The sequence below is a fragment of the Nycticebus coucang genome, chromosome 12, assembly GCF_027406575.1.
Source record: "Nycticebus coucang isolate mNycCou1 chromosome 12, mNycCou1.pri, whole genome shotgun sequence".
NCBI classification, from domain to species: domain Eukaryota; kingdom Metazoa; phylum Chordata; class Mammalia; order Primates; family Lorisidae; genus Nycticebus; species Nycticebus coucang.
This window is the reverse complement of record NC_069791.1, coordinates 25,671,516-25,693,338: the sequence shown is the minus strand read 5'-3', so window position 1 is coordinate 25,693,338 and position 21,823 is coordinate 25,671,516. Positions and strand designations below refer to the sequence as shown.

General features: G+C 37.1%; 1 protein-coding gene across 1 annotated transcript in view; it reads right to left on the bottom strand.

Moving 5' to 3' along the window:
- Positions 1-21,823, bottom strand: part of SLC2A13 (solute carrier family 2 member 13) — a 361,921-nt gene that overhangs the window by 89,876 nt on the left and 250,222 nt on the right. The window contains exon 6 of the mRNA XM_053557369.1: positions 17,365-17,485. Within this exon, the coding sequence (XP_053413344.1) occupies positions 17,365-17,485 (121 nt within the window). The remainder of the gene's footprint in view (positions 1-17,364; positions 17,486-21,823) is intronic.

Genomic DNA, 21,823 nt, shown 5'->3' with positions numbered 1-21,823 from the left:
GATCCAGGTCCTGTCCTTTTACTTTGCCACAATGGTTCCAAATTCTTTGCCCCGGAAATTATTTTATATGAGAGAGAGAAACTCTTCTTGCTTAAGCCACTTTTATTTGGAGTTCTTCTGTTGTATACAGCCTAACACCATTACTAATAGTATTTTTTGCTTGTTTCCAAATTTATATCTTTAAACTCAAGCCTACCCAAGTTTCAACCTCTCTCTAAAGACACACCTGGGTGTGGGTTGTTCAACATGTAAATAGCGTCTTTTCAAGATATTTCCTACTCTTAGTGAGAGGCTATATTTCCTGCTTTGTTTCCTTAACAGCTAGGACAATACAGTTCCTGGAGCATGGGTAGCATTCAGTAACAGGTGCGAAATGAAAGAATGAAAAGGGGCCAAGAGTCCCTAATACTATCTCTGTGTACATATGACTGCAAGTTGGTAATACTGATTCTCCTGGAGTCTTTGGGTGCCATGGAGAATGTAATATTTTAGCAAACACACTGGTTCCTTCAAGTTACTGGGATCCCATAAAAGGTGACCAACGACTCTGAATTAATGTCTCATTCCATTAAGCTCACCCACCACAAAATGGCTGAACCTCCCTGGCTGGGCACTGCCTCTCATTTCTGAGACCCAAGCTCAGTAATGACAAGGATGACGACTGTTCTGGCTCCCACGGTGACTTTGCTTTGTGGGTCTGTTCTTTGAGGTGTTCACGACTGTCTCTGTGTTAACTCCGACAGTTTCTGTGTTAACTCAGGGCCTCTCTGATTGAGGTGGTAAATTGTTCCTTTGTGACTCTTCCTTATGGGGTTAAGTGAGCAGTTAAGCTTCTTTTTTTAGTGCTACAATTTCTATTGCTCCGATTTCTTTCTGACAGGATAATTACCAATCTGTCTCCTCTTGGAGTCTCATAGATTCATGTTTATTTGAGTTTGATTTATGTGTAAATTTCTTAGCCTTTTCTGGTATTTGTTCAATTTGTTGCTTTTGTCTTCTAACACCTTAACCTTCAAAGATCTTGACAATCATGGGTTACTTCCAGAATTACATAGCTATCCACTCTTTCTTCTTCTTCTTCTTTTTTTTTTTTTCTGGTGAGCTTTCAGGAAAGCTGTTTATTTTTTTATTATTCTCTTGAACTGGTAATGTCTTTTCCCTCAGTTTTTGATATCAGTGTATATAATTTTATTTTAATCCCGCAGCTTAAAATCTCTGGATTCTAGTACCTTAGCACATTTTCCTTAAAAACACAATTCAAACTGCAGTGAAGCTCACTCTTTATTCAGTGTGCATGCTACCCTTCTGTCAGGAATGTCACGCTCCTGCTTTGGTCTGGCTAATATTCCAACACCTCCTGATGGCTCAGCTCTGGGAAGCCTTCCATACTAACCTAGATGTGAATAGCTCTGTCAATAGGCTGCTTCTGAAACCAAAAGGGAGTCATTACTTTAATACATAATTAGGTGAATGGCTTTTTAAAATTATGAGTTCCTCTACTATACCAACAAAGTTTTCAACAATCTAAGTATTAAGTACAATAAGGAGACCTCTAGATATTAATCAAATATAAGTAAAAAAAGAAATACAGCATTAATTCCTCTTCTAGTTCTGTGGTTGAACCGAGCCATGCACTTCCTGTCAGTCTGCATAAGAATGCAAGATCACTTTGGTACACACTGGAATTCCAAATACAAAAAGTGATAATACTAATAATTTGGATTTCTGAAGTTTATTCTAATCATATATATAGCAATCCAAAACATATACATTTATATAATATGAATCTGTTCTAGCATTAGTATGTTAATTGCCCCACATTTAAACATACACTTATATTTACTTATGTATTAGTTTATCCATAGTCAGCACATAATTATATAGTTTATATAAACAAGGAAAATATATATTCCTTCCAGATTTGATTACATAGGCCAAGATTTGTTATTTTAGTGGTTACTATCTTTAATTTCAAATGTTTATCACACTAAACTTTAGTGAACGTATCTATTGCCATATAACGTATCAATCTTACAATGATAAAAATAAAAAATCTGGAAGAGTTAAATATTTAGGCCTCACAATTTTAAACATTCATACAAACACTAATCAGTTAAAATAAGTAAATATTCCATTTGCTTCCAAAATGTAAGAACTAATTTACTAAGTTTTCTCTACAAAAAAAGTTTAATTTCTATTCGTTAAGACTAATCAGAATAGACTGTTAGATAAAAATCATATTAGGCTTAAGGAAAATGAAACAAAAGGCAAATGAATTTTTAAAAATTAACTTCTGACTCTGAACTGGCAATGACTTAATTGTGACATTAATAATTATAAAAATGAGCAGCGCACTTTTTTGGAATGGAAAGGTTAGAGATTTTATCAATTTACCTGTGAGCTGGTTAAGAACATTTCAAAAAAAATTTGTTCTAGGCTGACATTAGCACAGGAGGGACATAATCTTGCAAGCTAAATGCCAAGGAGTAACAGGTCTTCACAATGACTCTGATAATGCAATACAGACACGTGTGTAGAAAAACACCAGTTACGCTAGATGCGTAAAGTGAAAAGCAGCGGCTAAAGGATGAATTTGTATTATCAGCTCCCTAATAACATGAAATGCTTAAGATATGCTGAGCTTTGAGTCACTGATCACTGAAAATTAAGTACTCCTACGTGGTTTAAAAATACATTTCCACAATTTACCTTCTAAAAACCACAGAACCATCTATTTCATTGTGTGAAGAATTACAAAAAAAAGATCTTTAACTTAGTGTTAAAATACAGATTATAGGCAATTGTATACAAGCCTGTTTCTCTTCTACAAGCCAAAACTTTGGGACACAGGAACAATGTCTTATGAATATTTTATGCCCTGTAGTCTCACAATAATGGAATGTTGGAAAATTTTACAAAATCTGTTTTCAATTGCAGGAGGAAGCGTGTGGTTTAGAAGGAACTACCACACAGCTGTGCATGAGTGTGGGGAAGGTGAGATGCACAAGGCGGCTGCTGATAGTACCTAACACGCCTTGTTAGAAAGTGTGCGAAGGTAACTAGTTTGGTAAATAATAGTGTCTTGGTAATAATAGTGTGAGTCACATGAATTAGTATGTTCACCAGACATAACAGAGTTTACAAAGGAGAAGTAACAATGAACAAGCGTCTGGTACCTGGAGACTGCTGAAATTTCCTTATGGGCCTAACGCCCTATTACTATTATCCTATAAAAAATGTGGCTTTCATCAATTTTAAGGCAGACTAAAGGGCACATGTACTTTCCACAGAGTAAGAAGTAGAACATAAAATGCTTACAAAACTCCTGTGAAAAATCTGCCTCAAGAAATTACTGGCTCGCTTAACGTTTTAGCATTGCTTAGAGAATAAAGGGGCCTTTAGATAACACACTTATGGCTCAAGATAACAGACCTATGGCTGACCCATTCCCACTGTCAATGCTTTTTCTTGGGAAGCAATAAAAGGATCAGAATATCCTGCTCACTAGAAGTAGTTGTCTAGTTATGTTCATAAACAGTGGTGCTGAGTTAAAGGCAACCTCCTTTCCCTGCTCTATTACTGTGTTCCACAGATAGACATACTTCTCATAAAATAAAGAAATCGCACCTTCCTAGCAGAAGGCTGAACCAGTGTGGGTGATATCTAAATGTCATTTGGCATTATCTTGGAAAGTGAACAATGGTCACAGTATGCCATCTCTATGACTTACTGTTCTGTCAGCATACCCCAAACCTCTCACATTTCTTTTTTAAAGTTAATCAAAGGTAAGCGTAGGAGAAAAAAAGTGAGTCATCTTTGAATTTGGTAACGGCCTAAAACAGGGATTTATAAACTTAGCCCTGATACTTTTTTTTTTTTTTTTTGCAGTTTTTGGCCGGGGCCGGGTTTGAACCTACCACCTCTGGTATATGGGGCCGGCGCCCTACTCCTTTGAGGCACAGATGCCACCCTAGTCCTTATACTTTTAAGCGGGACATGGTTTTCTTTTCATAAATGATTCTCCTAGAAATGTGTATAAGCTTTCTTTAGCCCACTATAGCATGATGTTTAATAAAGGTACCTCGCACGATGCCAAGCTTAGAGTCACTGAGAAAATGATCACAAGTAATTTTAAAGAAAACAGTTTCTCGATCTTTATCTGTCTAGCAATCTGTGCATGAACCCAGAACTTCATCTTAGTTACATTATGAACCTTAGCAGTTACTGAATATGTCTGAGTTCAATGAAATGGTACATTTGGCAGGGGTAGAATTTCAGTAAGGTTCTCTGGTTATAACGGTTGTTGTCATTTGGTACTTGATTTTCAGGGGAGTATTTTAAGACAAAAACCTGGTGTTTAAATAACTTATACTTCAATATGTGGAACTTTAAGCCTTTTCTTTTGCTTTTTGGGACTGATACTTAGTGTCTCTTGACAACACTCATAGAATTTCAATAGTATTGACTGGTATTCAAAGAAAGGTCATCAGTCTAAGGCAAGGAGGTGACCTAACACAGTGGCTCTGCAACTTACCAGGGACATCTTTCTAGACAAGTTACATAAATTCTCTGAGCCTTCATTTTCTTATCATAAAACTGATAATGATATATATTCCTCTTATGAAAGTTTAAGGGTATTATAAGATAACATTCAAAAAGAATGTGGAATGATGCCTGTGTATGATAAGGTATCTAAATGAACAGAAACTATTATTTTAAAATAAAAAGCCTGCTTAGAATTATACCCTAACCATACTCGCAGGTATTATAAATTGACTGGGATCATGTAATCCCCACTGAATATCTATAAAATTGAACTGTTCCCTTTCCCCTATCTCTTTGCCATTAACATTTAACCAGTTTACTCCTAGTATCTCCAGAGATCCCCTTGCCTTCAAGTTCACCATCATGGAATAATCCCAGGCTCTTGTTCTCTTTCTCTAGGGCTTCTTTCCCCCTTCCAACCCATACCTCCAAACTCACACAGAACAAAGTTCACCTCAGAGCGTGTTACTCCCCTGCCTGGTGCTGTTGAATGGCTTCCTTCCTCCCTCCAGTCCTGACCTAGTGTCCAAGGTCTTGCCTCCCCTTCTGCCTCATCTGGTCATGACTGCTCTCCCTCTCTCCAGCAGTATCAAGCTTTACAATTCCCCAGAAGAGCAAATATACCAGGTTCACTCCTCTGGGACCTGTAAACTTGGAGGAAGTAAAAAACTATATCTGTATTTCATTAACCTTTTACTCAAATTTAGCATTTCCTTCAATTATAAATATAGGCAATAAACCCTTGGCAACCACAGAAATAACATATTTTTATATCCCATTTAGTAGCTGTAGAAATCTCCAAATACCATTTATGTTCATCATGGTTTTGAAATTATGGTATTAGACCTGCAGCTAGATCTGTTATTTAATATATTAATCAAGAAGTACTACATTGCTATGTAAGAAATTTATTTTTAAAAGCATTTTGGCAACTGTACTTCCCTTGAGTTGATTTCCTTTTTACTTATAAAACCTATTTTATCCAGTTAAATACATTAGAAAGGGGTATAGAAAATGTGACTGTTAAGGACCCTGATGTGTGAAACCTCCCGTGATGGCTTCCAGGCCATGATGATACGTCCATCCATCGACCTTTATTACAGTGTTTTGTAATTATGTATTTGCATTTTTCTTGAGCTACCTGTCAGCTACTAAAACCAGGTTGTTTAGGATATGTGATTTCATTTTTCTAGTTTTCTAATTTATTTACTATGTAACTGGATGTTATGAGCCCAGAGACACGTGACATGCCATCCTCTTTGTTATTAATTATTTACCAATATTAGGAAAACACGGATCTGTTACCACTAAGCAACAGTGTGAAAGAGTCACAGGAATGGTTCACGTCCAAGGAGCCCCATGCTTGAACTGCTCAGTCTGCCAAGAGGCCCACAGAAGGCATCACTTGTCATGTGGTAGCCAATACCAAAAGTGAATTGTGAAGTAACAAATGTGTGGAGGTTTTCCAAACCATCAACTCTTTTGTAGCACACACTTCATAACAAAGTGTTGCCAAATTTTCTAACACATATACCTAAATTTCAAGGTGAAAATTATACCACAAAAAATGTCTTTAGCCAGTACCATCTACCTTAGCAAAACCAACCCTTCATTCATCTGTCTATCCATTTAAACCCAGCCAATCAAATAATAATTTTCAAAATTACTTTCACTGAAGAGAAAGTAGGTTGCCATTCTTTGTTTTTTAAAAAAAGTTAAGTCTATAGCAATAGTTATTTTTCTACCATTCAGAGAGGGGAAGCATACTTAAGGACTGTGTAACATACTTTTACAATGTGATGATAAATAACATCAATTAAATGTTAATAACTGACTTGCTTTCACCATTCATTTAATATGATTTAAAAGAAGGTTATTTTGATTTTATTTAAACTTATAGAATGATTAAGTTTTTTAGGGGCCTCATTCATTTAGTATTTATAATTTCTGTAAAGTCTTTGGCCTTTCTTAGAAGGAGAAACCCCAGAAGTTATGATTACAGTCTACTGATGGGCGTAGTTCTGGATGGTTTATTCCTTTTGTTTACGTAGAACAAAATGGGGATGTTATGTTAAGTGGGTTTACTCAAAATATGAACCAACTCTCGGTTGGTGTTATTTGTTCTCTGCAGTGACCAGAGTAGTAGGCTGAGAATATTGGCCTATGGATTATCAGAGATATGCTCTTTCCCCCTTTTAACTTTTTGTGTTACTTCTGACCTAAATAGACAAGTTCAGAAAAGCTTTTCTCAAAAGTGTTTTGAGTTCAAGAAGAAATGAAGATGACATTTCAAAAAAGGATGTAAGTGACAGAAAACATTAAGTACTGCTCTGATTATGCGATCGCTTTATATTTAATTGGAGAGGAGGGGAAAGGGTCTCTGGATTTCTCTCCCTGAAATCATGTTTCTGAGAATATTTCTCTGACCCCAAGTAGTGTCCTGTTTGTAAAGCATTTATTCTTATCTGTCATCTAACTAACCACTGAGGTCTGTCATTCTTTCTCATCTCACGTCTATCTCATTGCCACCATGAAGGTGGCATTATTTCTTGCCTACACTCCCAGTTGTTTTCCTTTTTTACTTTATCTCCCTTCATCACCCTTTGTCCTTCTCTAAGTAGTTCTCTACTCTGATTGTTTTAAAACACAAATCTACTCAACATACAAAATTCTTATGGTTCACGAGGTCCTCACATGTTCTGTCACCAGCTGGCTATCCAGTCTGTTTTTGTGCCATTCTCCTGCTTGCTGTGACACAGGCTTATAACTCAGTTCCTGGAAGAAGCCATATTCATGGCTTAGGACTACACACGACCTAATGTTCTATCTCCCTGAAATGATCTTTCCCTATTCTAAGTACGCTTAATCTAGAGTCCTGCTTTGTGTCTTTCTGGCTTCCCCCAAAGCACTTGTTGACCACGGAAAATAAATAAGGTTTGGATAGGGAACCTTGACATTGTGGAGAATTTGCAAGTCCTTGGCCAAAAGCCATAGCCTCGAAATAAAAAGGCCAATGAGTATGTCCCATAAATGGCCAACTTCCTTCAAGAAGCTCTTACGTCCAGGTGAATAGAAATGAAATCTGCTCATCATGATAAAATCCTCCACTCGAGGTGTCAAATTCAGCACTGGGATATTTAAGTTTAGCAAAAGATATGTACAATTATTTGAAGATAAGATCACAGGATAATGTCATGAGTGCTTTTTATTTCAACTTCCATTTCCTTTTTCACTAAATTTATATACATTTACCTTCATCTCAAATGGGTTTGTGGATATTAGTCAACACATTATTTTCTGCTTCATTTTATTAATTATAACCTCAAGGCATATTAGCTTGTACCATCAGGGTTTAATTTAACTCTAATTTAAAACAGGTTTATTTTAAAGGAGCTTAGTCAGCGAAAAAAGAACTTTTGATAAAAATGGAAAATCCCATTCACAGTATATTATATTCACTGTCAAGCTGCTAAGAATTACTGGAAATAAATGCATTATCACCAGGAAGTCAAATAATAGGAGGGAAAAAAAAACAGGGATTAGTAGGGTTCTTGAATATTTCCAAGGTTGCATAAATGTTTTATGATTGAATCTGACAGTCTTAGAGTAACTATGTCAATGATGTGTGTTAAATCACATGAGGCTAGAAAAAGGAGAAGAAAAGATGGTGTAAATGCAAAATTATTTTTCTTGTGAATGAACTTTGAAGAACTAATTAATGACGAGCATACTGTTTCCCAAAACTAGCGTCACCACTACAGGGGGGACAAGGGATGAAGCCAGTTATCAATCTGAAGAGGAAAACATGAAAATACCACTGTATAGAAAAAGAAGCACACTGATGATCTTCGTACTCTTGGTTTAACAAGGGTCAAGAAGACAAAAACAAAGCTGGCAGTTATTAAAAAAAATTGAAGCATTATGGCAGTGGTCCTTAACAGAAGACAGATTAGCATCTCCTGGGGAGTGTTTCTAAATCACACTCTTCTTTCCTGGTGAGGCGGACCTGTGGGAAGGGGGGCAGATGGCTCTAAGAACCTCTACAGATGACTCTGAGTAAGACTCTTCCTAACAGTCACACACCAATGGGGATCAGGGACTGCCCCACCCTGGTTTGGAGCTGTGTATTTGTTTATGTGGGAAGTTGCAGTTTCACCATTTATGACTTTTGTTACTAGACCCTTCCCCACCTGTCCGTGACACTTTTGCATGTCAGCACTCCTAGCTCAGCAGTTCTCAACACTTTTCTCATTGGCAGTGACGAGTTGTGGTCTCCTTTCCAGGAAAAGCCTGTGATCTATTTTTTTTCTAAGGGTTTTACATGGTGAAATTAGTAAGCAGTGTATTTGTGTTTGGTAAAGATCAAGGTTTGTATAACTGAAAATACAGAATATCTGATAGCTCTACAAATCCATTTATGTCAAGCAAAGAATAAGATTTTTTCTTGTGCTACAGAAATAAATATGGTGAGAGGCAATATAATTTCTTGGTAGCTGAAATAGAAGAAGAACTGATGGTGTCAGATTTTGAAGAAAATGATGACATTTTCACTTGTTAAGATAGTGAACAAGAAGAATTCAGAGGTGGAACATGAAATTACTTGTTCTGAGGAAGAGAGTGAAGAGGAAAACGAAGATAATGCTGATGAAGAAGAAATGCAAAATATGGAGCCCAAGAGGAGAAGACCTTGCCGGGTTGTAAAACTAAAGCACCCGAGGCAGGGCTCAGATGACGGGCCCATCAGGAATAACATGGAACTCACAGCTGGTAAAGCATCAGGAGAGATGGCAATTGGCTGATATCATGAGGACTCAACCAGGAGTATGATCACTAATAGAACCCAAACTCCACGGGATGCTTTCCAACAATTTACTGAAAATGAAACTGTGAGTATAATTATCAAGTTTATAAATCAGAAACTGCATCTCTAATCCAAGTTAGGTAAGAATGTATTCATCTAAAATTCTGGTTATTTTATAAAAGAAAAATATTAAGACTTACTCAAATTCTTCTAAATTATGGCATGTACTGGCAAAATAAAGACAATATCTGAGATCTTTTCAACGAGGAGAATTTACCAGTTTACAATGCTATGTTTTCAGAATACAGAATCAAACTCCTCCTGCTGAAATGTCTGTGGTCTGATGATGCTACATCACATGAAGCTTGCAGACAGTGTGACATGTTTGATCGAGTTCGAGAGCTTTGGGATATGGTTATAAATAAGCTCTCACTGTTTTTTTTTTTTTTTTTGTAGAGACATAGTCTCACTTTATTGCCCTTGGTAGAGTGCTGTGGTGTCACAGCTCACAGCACCCTCCAACTCCTGGGCTTAAGTGATTCTCTTGACTCAGCCTCCTGAGTAGCTGGGACTCAGGCACCCGCCACAACGACTTTTTTTTTTGTTATAGTTTGGCGGGACCAGGCTTGAACCCTCCAACCTCAGTATATGGGGCCAGCGCCCTACCCATTGAGCCACAGGTGCCGCCCTAAGCTCTCACTTTACTGCAATCCTCATGAGTCTGTCACTGTCAATGAGGAATTCCATAGGCATTGTCCATTTAGACTGCATACCAACTAAGCCTGGGAAGTATGGAATTGCAGTGAATCTTCTGTGTGATTCTTTTACAAACTACTGTTTTGCAGTAGAGCCACGTGCTAGGAAATCAGAGAACCTTCTGAGAAATTACAGTAGTGACTCTGAGACTGTAAAAAGACTGGTTCAGAATTGTCATTTGGATCAGCCCAGAATAGGGACCACCATGGACAGAGTTTACCTACAATCCTCCTGGCTTTTGATTTGCTTCCAAAGAATATAACCACAGTTGGTACTGTTCGTGGGGATAAAAGGCATTTACCTCTAGAACTCAGGCCAGCATTGGTGAGAACCTTTCCATCTAGTAAAGATTTGCCTTCTCTCTCTGTGTGAAATTAGTAAGTTAGTTCCAAAGACAGCATGAAGATCTGAAGGTGACAGATAACAAGCCTGATATACTCCATTTTTATAAGCAGGTTTCATGCACTTGATAAATGTGTGAGAACATATTAGGAACTGAGCTTTGGCCCCTGGTAATTTTCTTTAACATCATTGACATTGCAGCATACAGTTCATATGTGATTTTTCCAGAAACAAATAGCCACTGGTTACAGCGTTGTTTGAAGAAACAATCGGAAAGGAAATATTTTTTGAAATATTTAGCATGACAGCTCTGTGAAGAAAACATAAGAAGGTGCACCCAAAAGGCACAGGGTCATCATAGGAAATATACAAGGGCAAAGAATCTTTGTGGACACAAGTGCAACTAATGTTAAGGCACGGTTACAAGAGGACTGGTTCACAAGGAACCAAAAGAAAGAGTTATGAGACAAGCACTGAGAAGCTTATCAAAAAAAGGTGGCTGCTACCTTTGTCCTCATGGGAGAGACGGGAAATATACGAAGGCTCGCAATGAATGCAGCAAATACATCTGTCCCAGCCAAACGTCAAAAGAAGAAAATATAATGAAAAAACATGCAGAGAACGCAATTAAGGTGTTGTTAGGTACTTGTACAATGATATGTAAACACATAGGTTTCTTGTAATATTACAGTACTATTTATTCTGGGGTCAGGTTCATCAGGTACCAAATAGGCATTGGTATGCAACTGTTAAAAGAAAAAGTACAATAATTAGAGATACAGTGTCTTTATCGATTTCTACTCAAGCAGGGTCTAAATTATAATTAGAACTCCACTGAGGAGGAAACATGCCAGGCATCATCACTAAATTAGTACAATTACCTAACTGTACAAGCATCTTAACTGACAAACTGTGTCCCTGGTCCAAGGCAAAATCCAAGAAGGTTCTGAAAGGAGTAGAAAGAGAAGCTTTTGCGTCATTGTTTTCATGTTAACAAAGAGTCCTGAAAAACCATGGGAGCTAAAATAAGATGGTCCGTATGGGGACTAGACAAGAGAAGTCTAAAGAATAAACAGTCAGTGGGCCCTGGGGAAAGGAATGAGACTTACTTGGATCTCAGTGTTTGCTCAAGAGTAAGAAAGAGGTTGGAAATTAGGTTACGTTTAAAGGCCTTCGGTTTGCACAGTCTGTGATTCTATGCTGGGGAAGAAAGAATGAAGAATGGGGCAGGGCTGTCCATCTGACTGGTAAATTACTAGGGGAACTGCAAAGGTAGCTAGAGTCTCAGTAAAGATCTTGGCTATAAACCAGATGCCACTCAAGTCCATGGCTTTAATTATCATGTATGGATAATCATTTCCTGTTCCAGAACTCTTTCAGTACTAGGGCCAGTATTCCCAAATCAGTACCCCTCTGATGACATTTCACAGACACCTAAGATTCAACATGTCCAAAATTATATCCATGATCCTGTCTCATCTAATTACCCCATCTCATTTCCATGATCTATTCTACTTTGCTGCTCTTACTGCAACTGGGAACCATCCAAAAACTCCTTCCTTTGATGCTCATAGTTAATAAATTACTTATTATTATCACTATCATTTTATTTTTTTTCTTTTTGAGACAGGGTCTCGATCTCTCACCTGGACAGTACAGTGCTCTGATCATAGCATATGGCAACCTCAAACTCCTGGGCTAGTTAATCAATTACGTATTTTAAAATCCCCTTTGATTTTTTTCTCCTAAATGTACTGTCTACCTGTTTATCTCCAATATCACCACTATAATTCAGGTAACTATTGCTTGTCTAATGGACAACTCTAGAACTGTACTGTGACCCCTGTACATCCAGACCCCCAGAGAGACAGTTTAGGATTGACAATTTGGTCAAGGTGCTCTCCTGCTTAAAACTCCTCATTGAGTTCATGTTCTTGGACTGAAGATCAAAAACTTCCATGGTTCTGGATGACTTGGCACTAGCCCATCTTAATAATCGTATCTTATTCTTCTTCAGTTCCTTGGACTTGCCAAGTTCCTTACTGCCTGGCACCACCTTTATCTGTGCCCCATTCTCCTCTTCAGAGCTCAGTTCAAACATTCTTAAGATAGTCTTCTCTGAGTCCTATCATCCCAATCTCATTTCCTAGTATAGGCTTTATTAATTCTAACAATGATTAAAATGTTTGTTGAGTGCACCATTTTAGGCATTTCTACAAATTAATTCATCCTTAGTATAATTCTATGGTAGGTGCTTCATAATATATTTAAGTACATGAAGAATGAATGAGATTAAAACCCCAGGGCAAAGTACCTTAAAATTCTACATGTGTACACTTTAGGAAATGTCTGGCTGTTTTTAAGGGTATTAAAATAGTGATTTGCATATACTGAGATCATATTATAAATAATAAAGTGTAGTATTTGAGGGAAGGGTTACCTAGGAAAAAGTTCAATCCCTCAAAGCTTAGACAAGTCTTATAAGCAAATGTTTAATTGAAAATGAGAGGAATTGAACATTAATTTCAGAGTGTGGAGCCAAAGGCTCTATTAGAAATATGTGTACATATTCTCATAAAGATACATGATTCAGATGATACCCACACTAGAATTATTTCTTCTAGACTCGGCTGGTACCCAGTGACAACTTTTATACAGGTGGCTGAACATTTTCTATAGTAACTTGCTTCCACCTTTATCTTTGTATGCAGTTTTATCTGTTAAAAGCAGATCTGAAAGATGTTTTTTAATACATTCAGTTCACAGAATTTAACAGGTAATAAAATTCACAGTAGCAACAAAGAAAATAAAATACCTAGGAATTGTACTTAACAAAGGAAGTGAGAGACCACTACAGGGAGAATTATGGAGACACTGAAGAAAGTAACTATGGAGGATGTAACAGATGGAAAAACAAACCACGCTCAGCAGAATCGACATTGTTAAAAAGCCTACACTACTCAAAGTGATTTACAATCACTCATAAATGCAATCCTCATAAAATATTAATGTCATGTATGACAGATCTAGAAAAGAAAGTTCTATGCTTCATATAGAACTACAAAGACCCCAAATAACCAGTGCAACCTTATTTAATAAGAACTAAATGGGAGGCATCATTTTACCAGACTTCAAGCTATACTACAAAGTTAAAGTAACCAAAATAGCATGATACTGGCACAAAACCAGAGACATATAGACCTATAGATCAGAACAGAGAACCCACAGATGAGATCATCCCATATTTCCATCTCATTTTTGACAATCAGATAAAAACATACACCAGGGAAAAGAATTCCTGTTCAATAAATGGTGCTGGGAAAACTGGATAACCACATGTAAAAGACTGAAACAGGATCTGCACATTTCACCACTCAAAAAATTAACCCATGATGGAAAATAAGACTTAAACCTGAGGCAGGAAACTATAAGAACCCTAGAAGAAAATGTTGGAAAAACTCTTTAGATATCAGCCTAGGGAAAGAATTCATGCAGAAGACCTGAAAAGCAATCACAGCAATAAAAATAAACAAATAGACTTGATCAAATTAAAAAAGCTTCTGCACAGCCAAGGACAGAACCAGAAGTGCAAATAGGAAAACCACAGAATGAAAGAAAATATTTGCACGCTATATATCTGATAAAGGACTGACAACCACAATGTACAAAGAACCCAAGGGAATCAGAAAGAAACAACCAAACAACCCCACTGAAAAGTGAGTAAGAGACATGAACAGAAACTTTTCAAATGAAAATATACCAGTGGCCAACGAATTCATTTGCTCAATATCTCTAATCTTTAGGGGAAAAATGCAAATAAAAACCACAGTGAAATAATGCATATCAAAACCTCTAATTCCAATGAGATAGCTCATATTAAAAAGTTCCATGACAACAGATGCTGGCATGGATACAGAGAGAAAGAAGCACTTATATACTGTGGGTGGGACTGTAAACTAGTACAACCTCTATGGAAGGTTGTATGGAGATAGCTCAAAGAACTTACAGTAGACCTATCATTTGATCCAGCAATCCTACTTCTGGATATATACTCAAAGGAAAAAAGGTTATTTTATATAAAAAGACACCTACATTCAGACATTTCAAGTGCCCACCAATATGTGAATGGGTAAGTAAAAGGTGGTATGTGCATACCGAGGAGTACTACTCAGCCATAAACAACGGCAATCTAGTATCTTTTGTGATAACCTGTATGGAACTGGAAACCATTCTGCTGAGTGAAGCATGGCAAGAATGGAGAAACAAACATGTACTCAACACCGAATTATGACTAACCCATCAACACTGAAGTGCACATATGGAAGTCAATCTCAATGAAAGTCCAGCTGGGGGCAGGGGAAGGAGGGGACAGTTAAATTCACACCTAGTGGGTACAGTGCACACTATCTGGGTGAAGGGCACACTTACAACTTTAACTCTATCTGTACAAACTATGTAAACAAAACATGAGTACCCCCTAATATGCTGAAATAAAAAAATTATTCTAAAAAGGGAAAATTATCACTGGGAATTATTTATGAAAGTCAATCTCTTAGGAAGTCATTAGTAATATCCCCAAACCCTAATATTTTTGGCCTCAACCTAAAATACCGCCTGGTATGGAACCAATACTTATTGAATTAAAATAAAGAAAAACTACCCACTTTCTTAAATCTTCAACTCTAGTCAGAATGGATTAGGTGTGCATCACTGCAGTCTACAGATTTCTACAAGTCTAAGCATGGAGAGTTAATGGGTGTAGGCATTTACCTTTTGTTAGGGAGAACCATACTACTTTCCAAAACAAAGAACAATTTGCAGCCCCATCAACTGTACAAGATGTTCTTACCATAATTATTAAACCAATTCTCCTTTTAAATCTGTCTTATTTGCTAAATTTTCCTATATGCATCACTCCCTGGGGAAAGCATACTCCCTACATTTACAACACAGGCATTACTTATCCTAAGGCACTATGCAACTTGTTCATGTTTGACTTAAAGAAAGGGGAAATGTGTATAGATGGTTTTAACAACACAAAGTCAGTAAGGGGACTGCAGTTATATTTTGTAAAATAACTCATACTAAAATATATACTATTAAATCACCACAAAGTCTAGTATGTTCCTCTGAAAGGTGGCATCCAATAAATGTTTTTCATACAAACTGCCTCCCAAAGGGCACCTAGAAATTTGGTACTGTTTTCAAAAATAGCCACCTATTTTTATGTTAAGAATAAAACTAGGCTGTATGGCTTCTCTCACATCATCACAATTTTATATTGAAATATCAGGTAGATGATAACACCTTAGCTTAGAAGGACCACAGGATTAACAGACTGATAACCATAAATTGCTCTGTGATGAGATATACTTAGGTGATAAATGTTTGTTCATACTTTAAAAGTCAGTGTCAAGAAAACTATTTCTTTATGTAAACCACAAAATATTTACAATCATTCCTTTCCTGTATCGGAAGTTCATAAAAATTTACTAATATTCTTCAGATATTTTTCTGCCTTTAGTTGACTTGATGGCCTATGAGTCTTACTGTGAACACAGCATCTAAAACAGACATTAGATTTGGAATATATTCTATGTTGCTAAAACAACCGTAATTTTAAAAATAATTTGTTAGAGGTAGCTATGTTAAAAACCTACAGAAAATGACCATCAAGAAAAAAAGCAGAATGGAACAGAATTTGGGCAATAGTTCTATCATCTTTTTAGCAGTTGAGGGGGGTGGTCCAAATAAAGATCACAACATCCAGAAATAGTCTATGCTAAGGTTAACTTCTTCTATTAAGACAAAGTATAGTAAGTCTTTTTAGAACAAGAAAAGGACGATAAATATCAGTAATCCAATAAGCAAAAAAAATTAAAAAACCTTTTTAGTAAGGTAAAAGAGGTGCTATACTTGTCAATTTTCCAAAGACAAGCAGATATCTCAATTTGGGACCAGAAAGGCATAATAATACATATCTTCCTCCTTTGTATTCTTACTAGAAGCCATGAACGTATTATCTTCATGTTCAATTAGAAGTTCCAGGTGGATACCAAGCAGAGTTTAGTATAATAAATGTCATGTTTTAATTTCACAAAGAACTGTTTGACTTAATAAATCATTTACCCATCGATTTGAGACTAGTGCCTAGCAAGTCAAGGCTAAAGGAATGTAACTTTTTCTTTAAAAGCTAGGTCTTACTCTATCCATATGTTAGCCCTTTTGATGGCTAAAATTAAGTAAGAAACTTCAAAACTCTGCTGTTAAATATAAGAACTGCTCTGTTCCGCCATTTGATCTTCCAGTTATGCATCCTTCAGCCCATCTAGCCCTCCACCCACTCCGCCATCCACTGATCTCACAGAGACTCCACCACTAGACTTAATGAGCTCTTAGGCCTGAAGTCACCATTAGAATATTTCACTCTTTACCATCATCATTTTCTACTTCTTGACCCCCAGAAAGAGACATAATACTGAGGGGAAGTTTTCTTTTCTGTTTAAATGATGGAGGGGATGCCGGTGAAGTCAATCAAGATTGTCAGAATAGTCAGAGGACACGTGCATCTTGCAAGAGTTTGATTACTGATTATGGTTATTTATTTCACCTGGGATTCGAGGCCACTGTGTCGAAAATAGTTTCACTATATTCCTGCTTAGATTCAGTAATCAATCACTAATTTTAACTTCCAGAGAAACAGCTCCAAAATTGTGTCTAAAAACTCACCTTTTCCCTGATTCCTTACACTCCCACCTTTGCACATGGTGGCCCTTCCCCACCACCATTCCTGTTTCTTCCCTTGCCTCCTAAGAATGCACTCAGCAAGCTCCTATTTCTCTTTAAATTTTAGAAGAGTTCAAAGCAAACGGGAAAGTTACCAAAGTTAGGTTGAGGAAGAAGAAAATAGGAAGTCTCACCTGTATCTTGAGCATGTAGTGTTCTGACCTGACGGAGCTCCTGGTTTAAAAGTGATGTGTGGGGAAACTTGTGCCGATAGCAGAAATCCCAGGGCAAGAATAATGAGTGCTATGGTGGTACCTAAAAAAAAAAAAAAAAAAAGTTTGTATCAGAGAATAGCTGAACATTCTTCCAAAGCAGATTGGATTTGGTTAAAAAAAAAAAAAATACCTCTGAAAAAATTATATTCATTTTCAATGGATAATATGCTCCTAATAAATAAATTTATCAAAACAACTCACTAGCACATTCATTATAAGGCACAATGAAAGTGAAATTCAAAACAAATACACAAACAATAATTGGTAATAATGTTCTTAAAAAAAAAAAGCCACCCATAATTGTTGAAAATTTCAAAGTCGATTACTATAACCAAGATTATTGAACGCCTAACATATCAGGAAGTATGAGAGGCCACAGACAGACACTGAACGTTCCTGTGTTCCTTTCAGTGCCAACAAAATTGTTCTAATGGCCTTTGATGATGTAACACCTAAACCAGTAAACTGTAAAGTAAGAGACTGAGTATTTCTAAATCAGTTGAAAAAGCATTTATTAAAAATGAATAGCATACTTTATTAAGACTTTAAGGTGCTAGAAATGATATAACACATGCATTCATCTGTCATTCCAGTCGGTATTTGGAAGTGGAATGTATGCCTTTGATTTTAAGGTGTAGGATGGGTGATTAGGCATATCACCTAAGAAGGCCAAGTTTTGTGTCCCTGACAGGTATCCTGATGGTAACTAAGGAAGTTTTCAAATTTCTGACTGTTGTTCCAGCCACAGACATCATGAGGATAAACAAAAAGAGTCATGGGAAGGAAGGAGAGAGAAAATGTGGCTGTATTAATTTGTAAAATTTATTTGAATGACACAAAATGTTTATAATATGGAATTTAGGAGGGCATTTAAAGTTTTTATTACTACTATTTAGTAGTAAAGTTTTCTTATTACTTAAATTAAGGGGTAATTTACAATATGACTGAAAATATTATTCAAGTAGTAGATTAAAATAAGGACACTGCACCATGGAAATACAACTGGATTATATACTAGTTGAAATGTTCATGTTGAAGATAAAGGAGCTGTGTCTAGTCAAGTTCTGAGGGACAGAAGAGCTTCCTGGAACCAGGAGGGTGCAGGGTCCTAGCGCTGCTATTTCTTGACTGTGATCTTAGGCAGGGAACACAACCTTTGCTTAATTCAGTTTTGCCATCTGTAAATTAGGGTTTAGTGAAAACAGGCACCTTAGATAATTACAGAAAATTTCAGGGCGGCGCCTGTGGCTCAGTGAGTAGGGCGCCAGCCCCATATGCCGAGGGTGGCGGGTTCAAACCCAGCCCCGGCCAAACTGCAACCAAAAAATAGCCGGGCGTTGTGGCGGGCGCCTGTAGTCCCAGCTGCTCCGGAGGCTGAGGCAAGAGAATCGCGTAAGCCCAAGAGTTAGAGGTTGCTGTGAGCCGTGTGACGCCACGGCACTCTACCAGAGGGCGGTACAGTGAGACTCTGTCTCTACAAAAAAAAAAAAAAAAAAAAAAAGAAAATTTCAAATGTCATAATGTATTTGAAAGATTTTTGTAATGCTATAAAATGCAAGTTATGAAACTGTAATTATCATTATAAACAGTAGCAGCCTGTCAAAATAGTAAGGGAAAAATGGTGAAGGAAGTCTTGAAGTGAAGATCAAAAGTCTGTTTTGCCAAACTGGGCCAATAAAGCCATCGAACTAAACTCACAGTTTATTTTACCTTTGCCAGCTATTCAAACCAGAATTAGGAATAGTTTGAGCCAATACTTTTCTCAAAAGACTATTAAGCCTTTAATTGAGAAACAGAGATATAGGTCTGTGATGAAATCACCCCTCTCTCCTCAAACAAACCAAACCAAACCAGAGTTCTACTATTCCTCTATCAATAAACCCTAGTCCTTAAGTGTTTTCCTAAATTATTAGGTTATTAAGTAAGAAATGTCCGATTTCCTTAAGTTCTAAGTTTGACGGTTGATACAGCTGACATTTCACTTTTGACACTTCTTGTTTTTTTCTTTTTCTTTTTATTGTTAAGGTACATCCTCATTCTTTCCAACACACATTTTGACCTGTGATTATCTTTCAAAAATTTTTTAGAGTAATTTGTTTGAAACCATGGATAAGTCAAAAATTCGTGCTATTTTTGAATATGAATTCCATTGTGGAACCAGTGCAGTACAGACAGCCCGAAATATCAACCAAGCGTTTGGGAAGGAGGTGGCTAATGAATGCACAGTATGTGGATGGTCTGAGAAGTTCCATTCCGGTGATTTTAATCCTGAAAATGAGCCACGTGGGTGATCTGAGGCCAAAGTGGATGGCGATGAGCTGAAAGCTGTAGTAGAAGTGAATCCATAAACCATTTCGACCTATGTGTGACTTAGCAGCAAGGTTTGATGTGAGTATTTCAACAATATTGAACTGTTTGAAGCAAATCAGCAAGGTAAGGAAGCTGAATAATGGATTTTGCATGAATTCAACAAGCGTCAGAAGAAAAATCATCTCAAAATTTGCCTTTCTTTGCTGTCATGACTTAAAGGCGAATCATTTCCATACACCCACATTATTACGTGTGATGAAAAATGGTTTCTTTTTGACAATCACAAGTCTTTGGCATGATGGCTGGGTACAGATTAAGTGCTGAAACACAATCCAAAACCAAATATTCATCAATAAAAAGCTAACGGTGTCTGGTGATGCAGTGCTGCTTTTATTCACTACACTGCAGGCATCCTCAAACTTTTTCAACAGGGGGTCAGTTCACTGTCCCTCAGACCGTTGGAGGGTTGGACTATAGTTAAAAAAAAAAAAACAAAACTATGAACAAATTCCTATGCACACTGCACATATCTTATTTTGAAGTAAAAAACAAAATGGGAACAAATACAATTCACACCACCACATGTGGCCTGCGGGCCGTAGTTTGAGGACCCTTGCTCTACAGCTTCATGACACCTGGTCAATGCTTAATGCAAATTAAGCAGCTGAGATTGGTCAAGAGAGGCCATTCCTCTTGCAAGACAGTGCTCTCCACAAACAACTCAGCTAAAACTACAGAGGCCGGACTTAGAAACTGTCATCCATAGAATTCACCAGAACTGGCACCAACCAGGCTTTGGACCACTTCTTGCAAGAAAAAATATCCAATTCTCAACAAGCTGTGGAAAACGCCTTTTGCAATTTCATCGTCACTCACTCTCCAGGCTTTTTTACTGCTGACCTAAATAAGCTGCTGGTAAGACGGCAAAACAGTGTTGATGGTTTAGGTGCAACTTTAACTATACTGCTTCTTGTCTGAGATATAATAAACTAAACGTCACTGGAAATCGGGCATTTCATATGACCAAATACGTCCATAGCTTATTGCCACAGAACAGGTATGTTTTTTCATCAGGAAACTTTAATGTGAAGGAAAGATGATTCTCTTCTTTCATAACACTCATTAAATAACTTGTCTCTATGGTAAACTGTAGACTTTAACATAGTAGCCTTGCACATGCCCCCAAATTTCCAATTTTTGTGCCTGGCATAGGTAGACCCCTGATGACTACTGGATGAAATAGATGAACCACAGCACTACAAATTTTTGCAATGCTGGCTATTTTTGAAGAAAAGAAAAGAAAAATTGTTAAGCCCATCCAATTGAAGCCATGGAGTTAGTATGGTAACGGCATCCTAGATGACAGGCCTGCAGTATAGTCAATAATCTCTTGCATCTGTCTTTTTTTTTTTTTTTTTTTGGTTTTTGGCCGGGGCTCAGTTTGAACCCGCCACCTCCGGCATATGGGACCGGCGCCCTACTCCTTGAGCCACAGGCGCCACCCGCATCTGTCTTTTAATAAAAGTCCAACCTTCTTGCAAAATATGGGGAATGGACCATTCTGGGTACACAAAATTCCTAAATAAGTGAAAGGTAACCCTTCTTAAGCCAAATATTTTTATTTTTAGCCCATTTTGGATAGAAATATTTTAAAAGCCAGCATTATACCTTAAATGTCTTTACTGTGTACAGCGATGTTTTTCAGTCTGGCTTCATGTTGGGAGCAAACACCTGGGATGTGCCCCAGCCTCTGAATCAAAATCTCAGAAGATGGGGATGAGACATTTGAGTGTTAAAGAGCTCCATGGGTGACTATGATTCCCAAACAAGGTTAAAATCCCTTTTAACAAGGTAAGCTCTTCAACAGAAAGGAATGGCGTTTTCCATGACTCTATATATGAAATAAATTTTAAAATGATCTCCTAGTCCTATCAACTACTCTTATATACCCTTAAAGGATAAAACTACTTGAATTATATTTTTCCTTTTATTTGACAAATTACAGATGTTTTCTCAGTTACCTGTTAGTATTTAAAATAATTATTGTAGTTATTGTCAAGTCATTAAT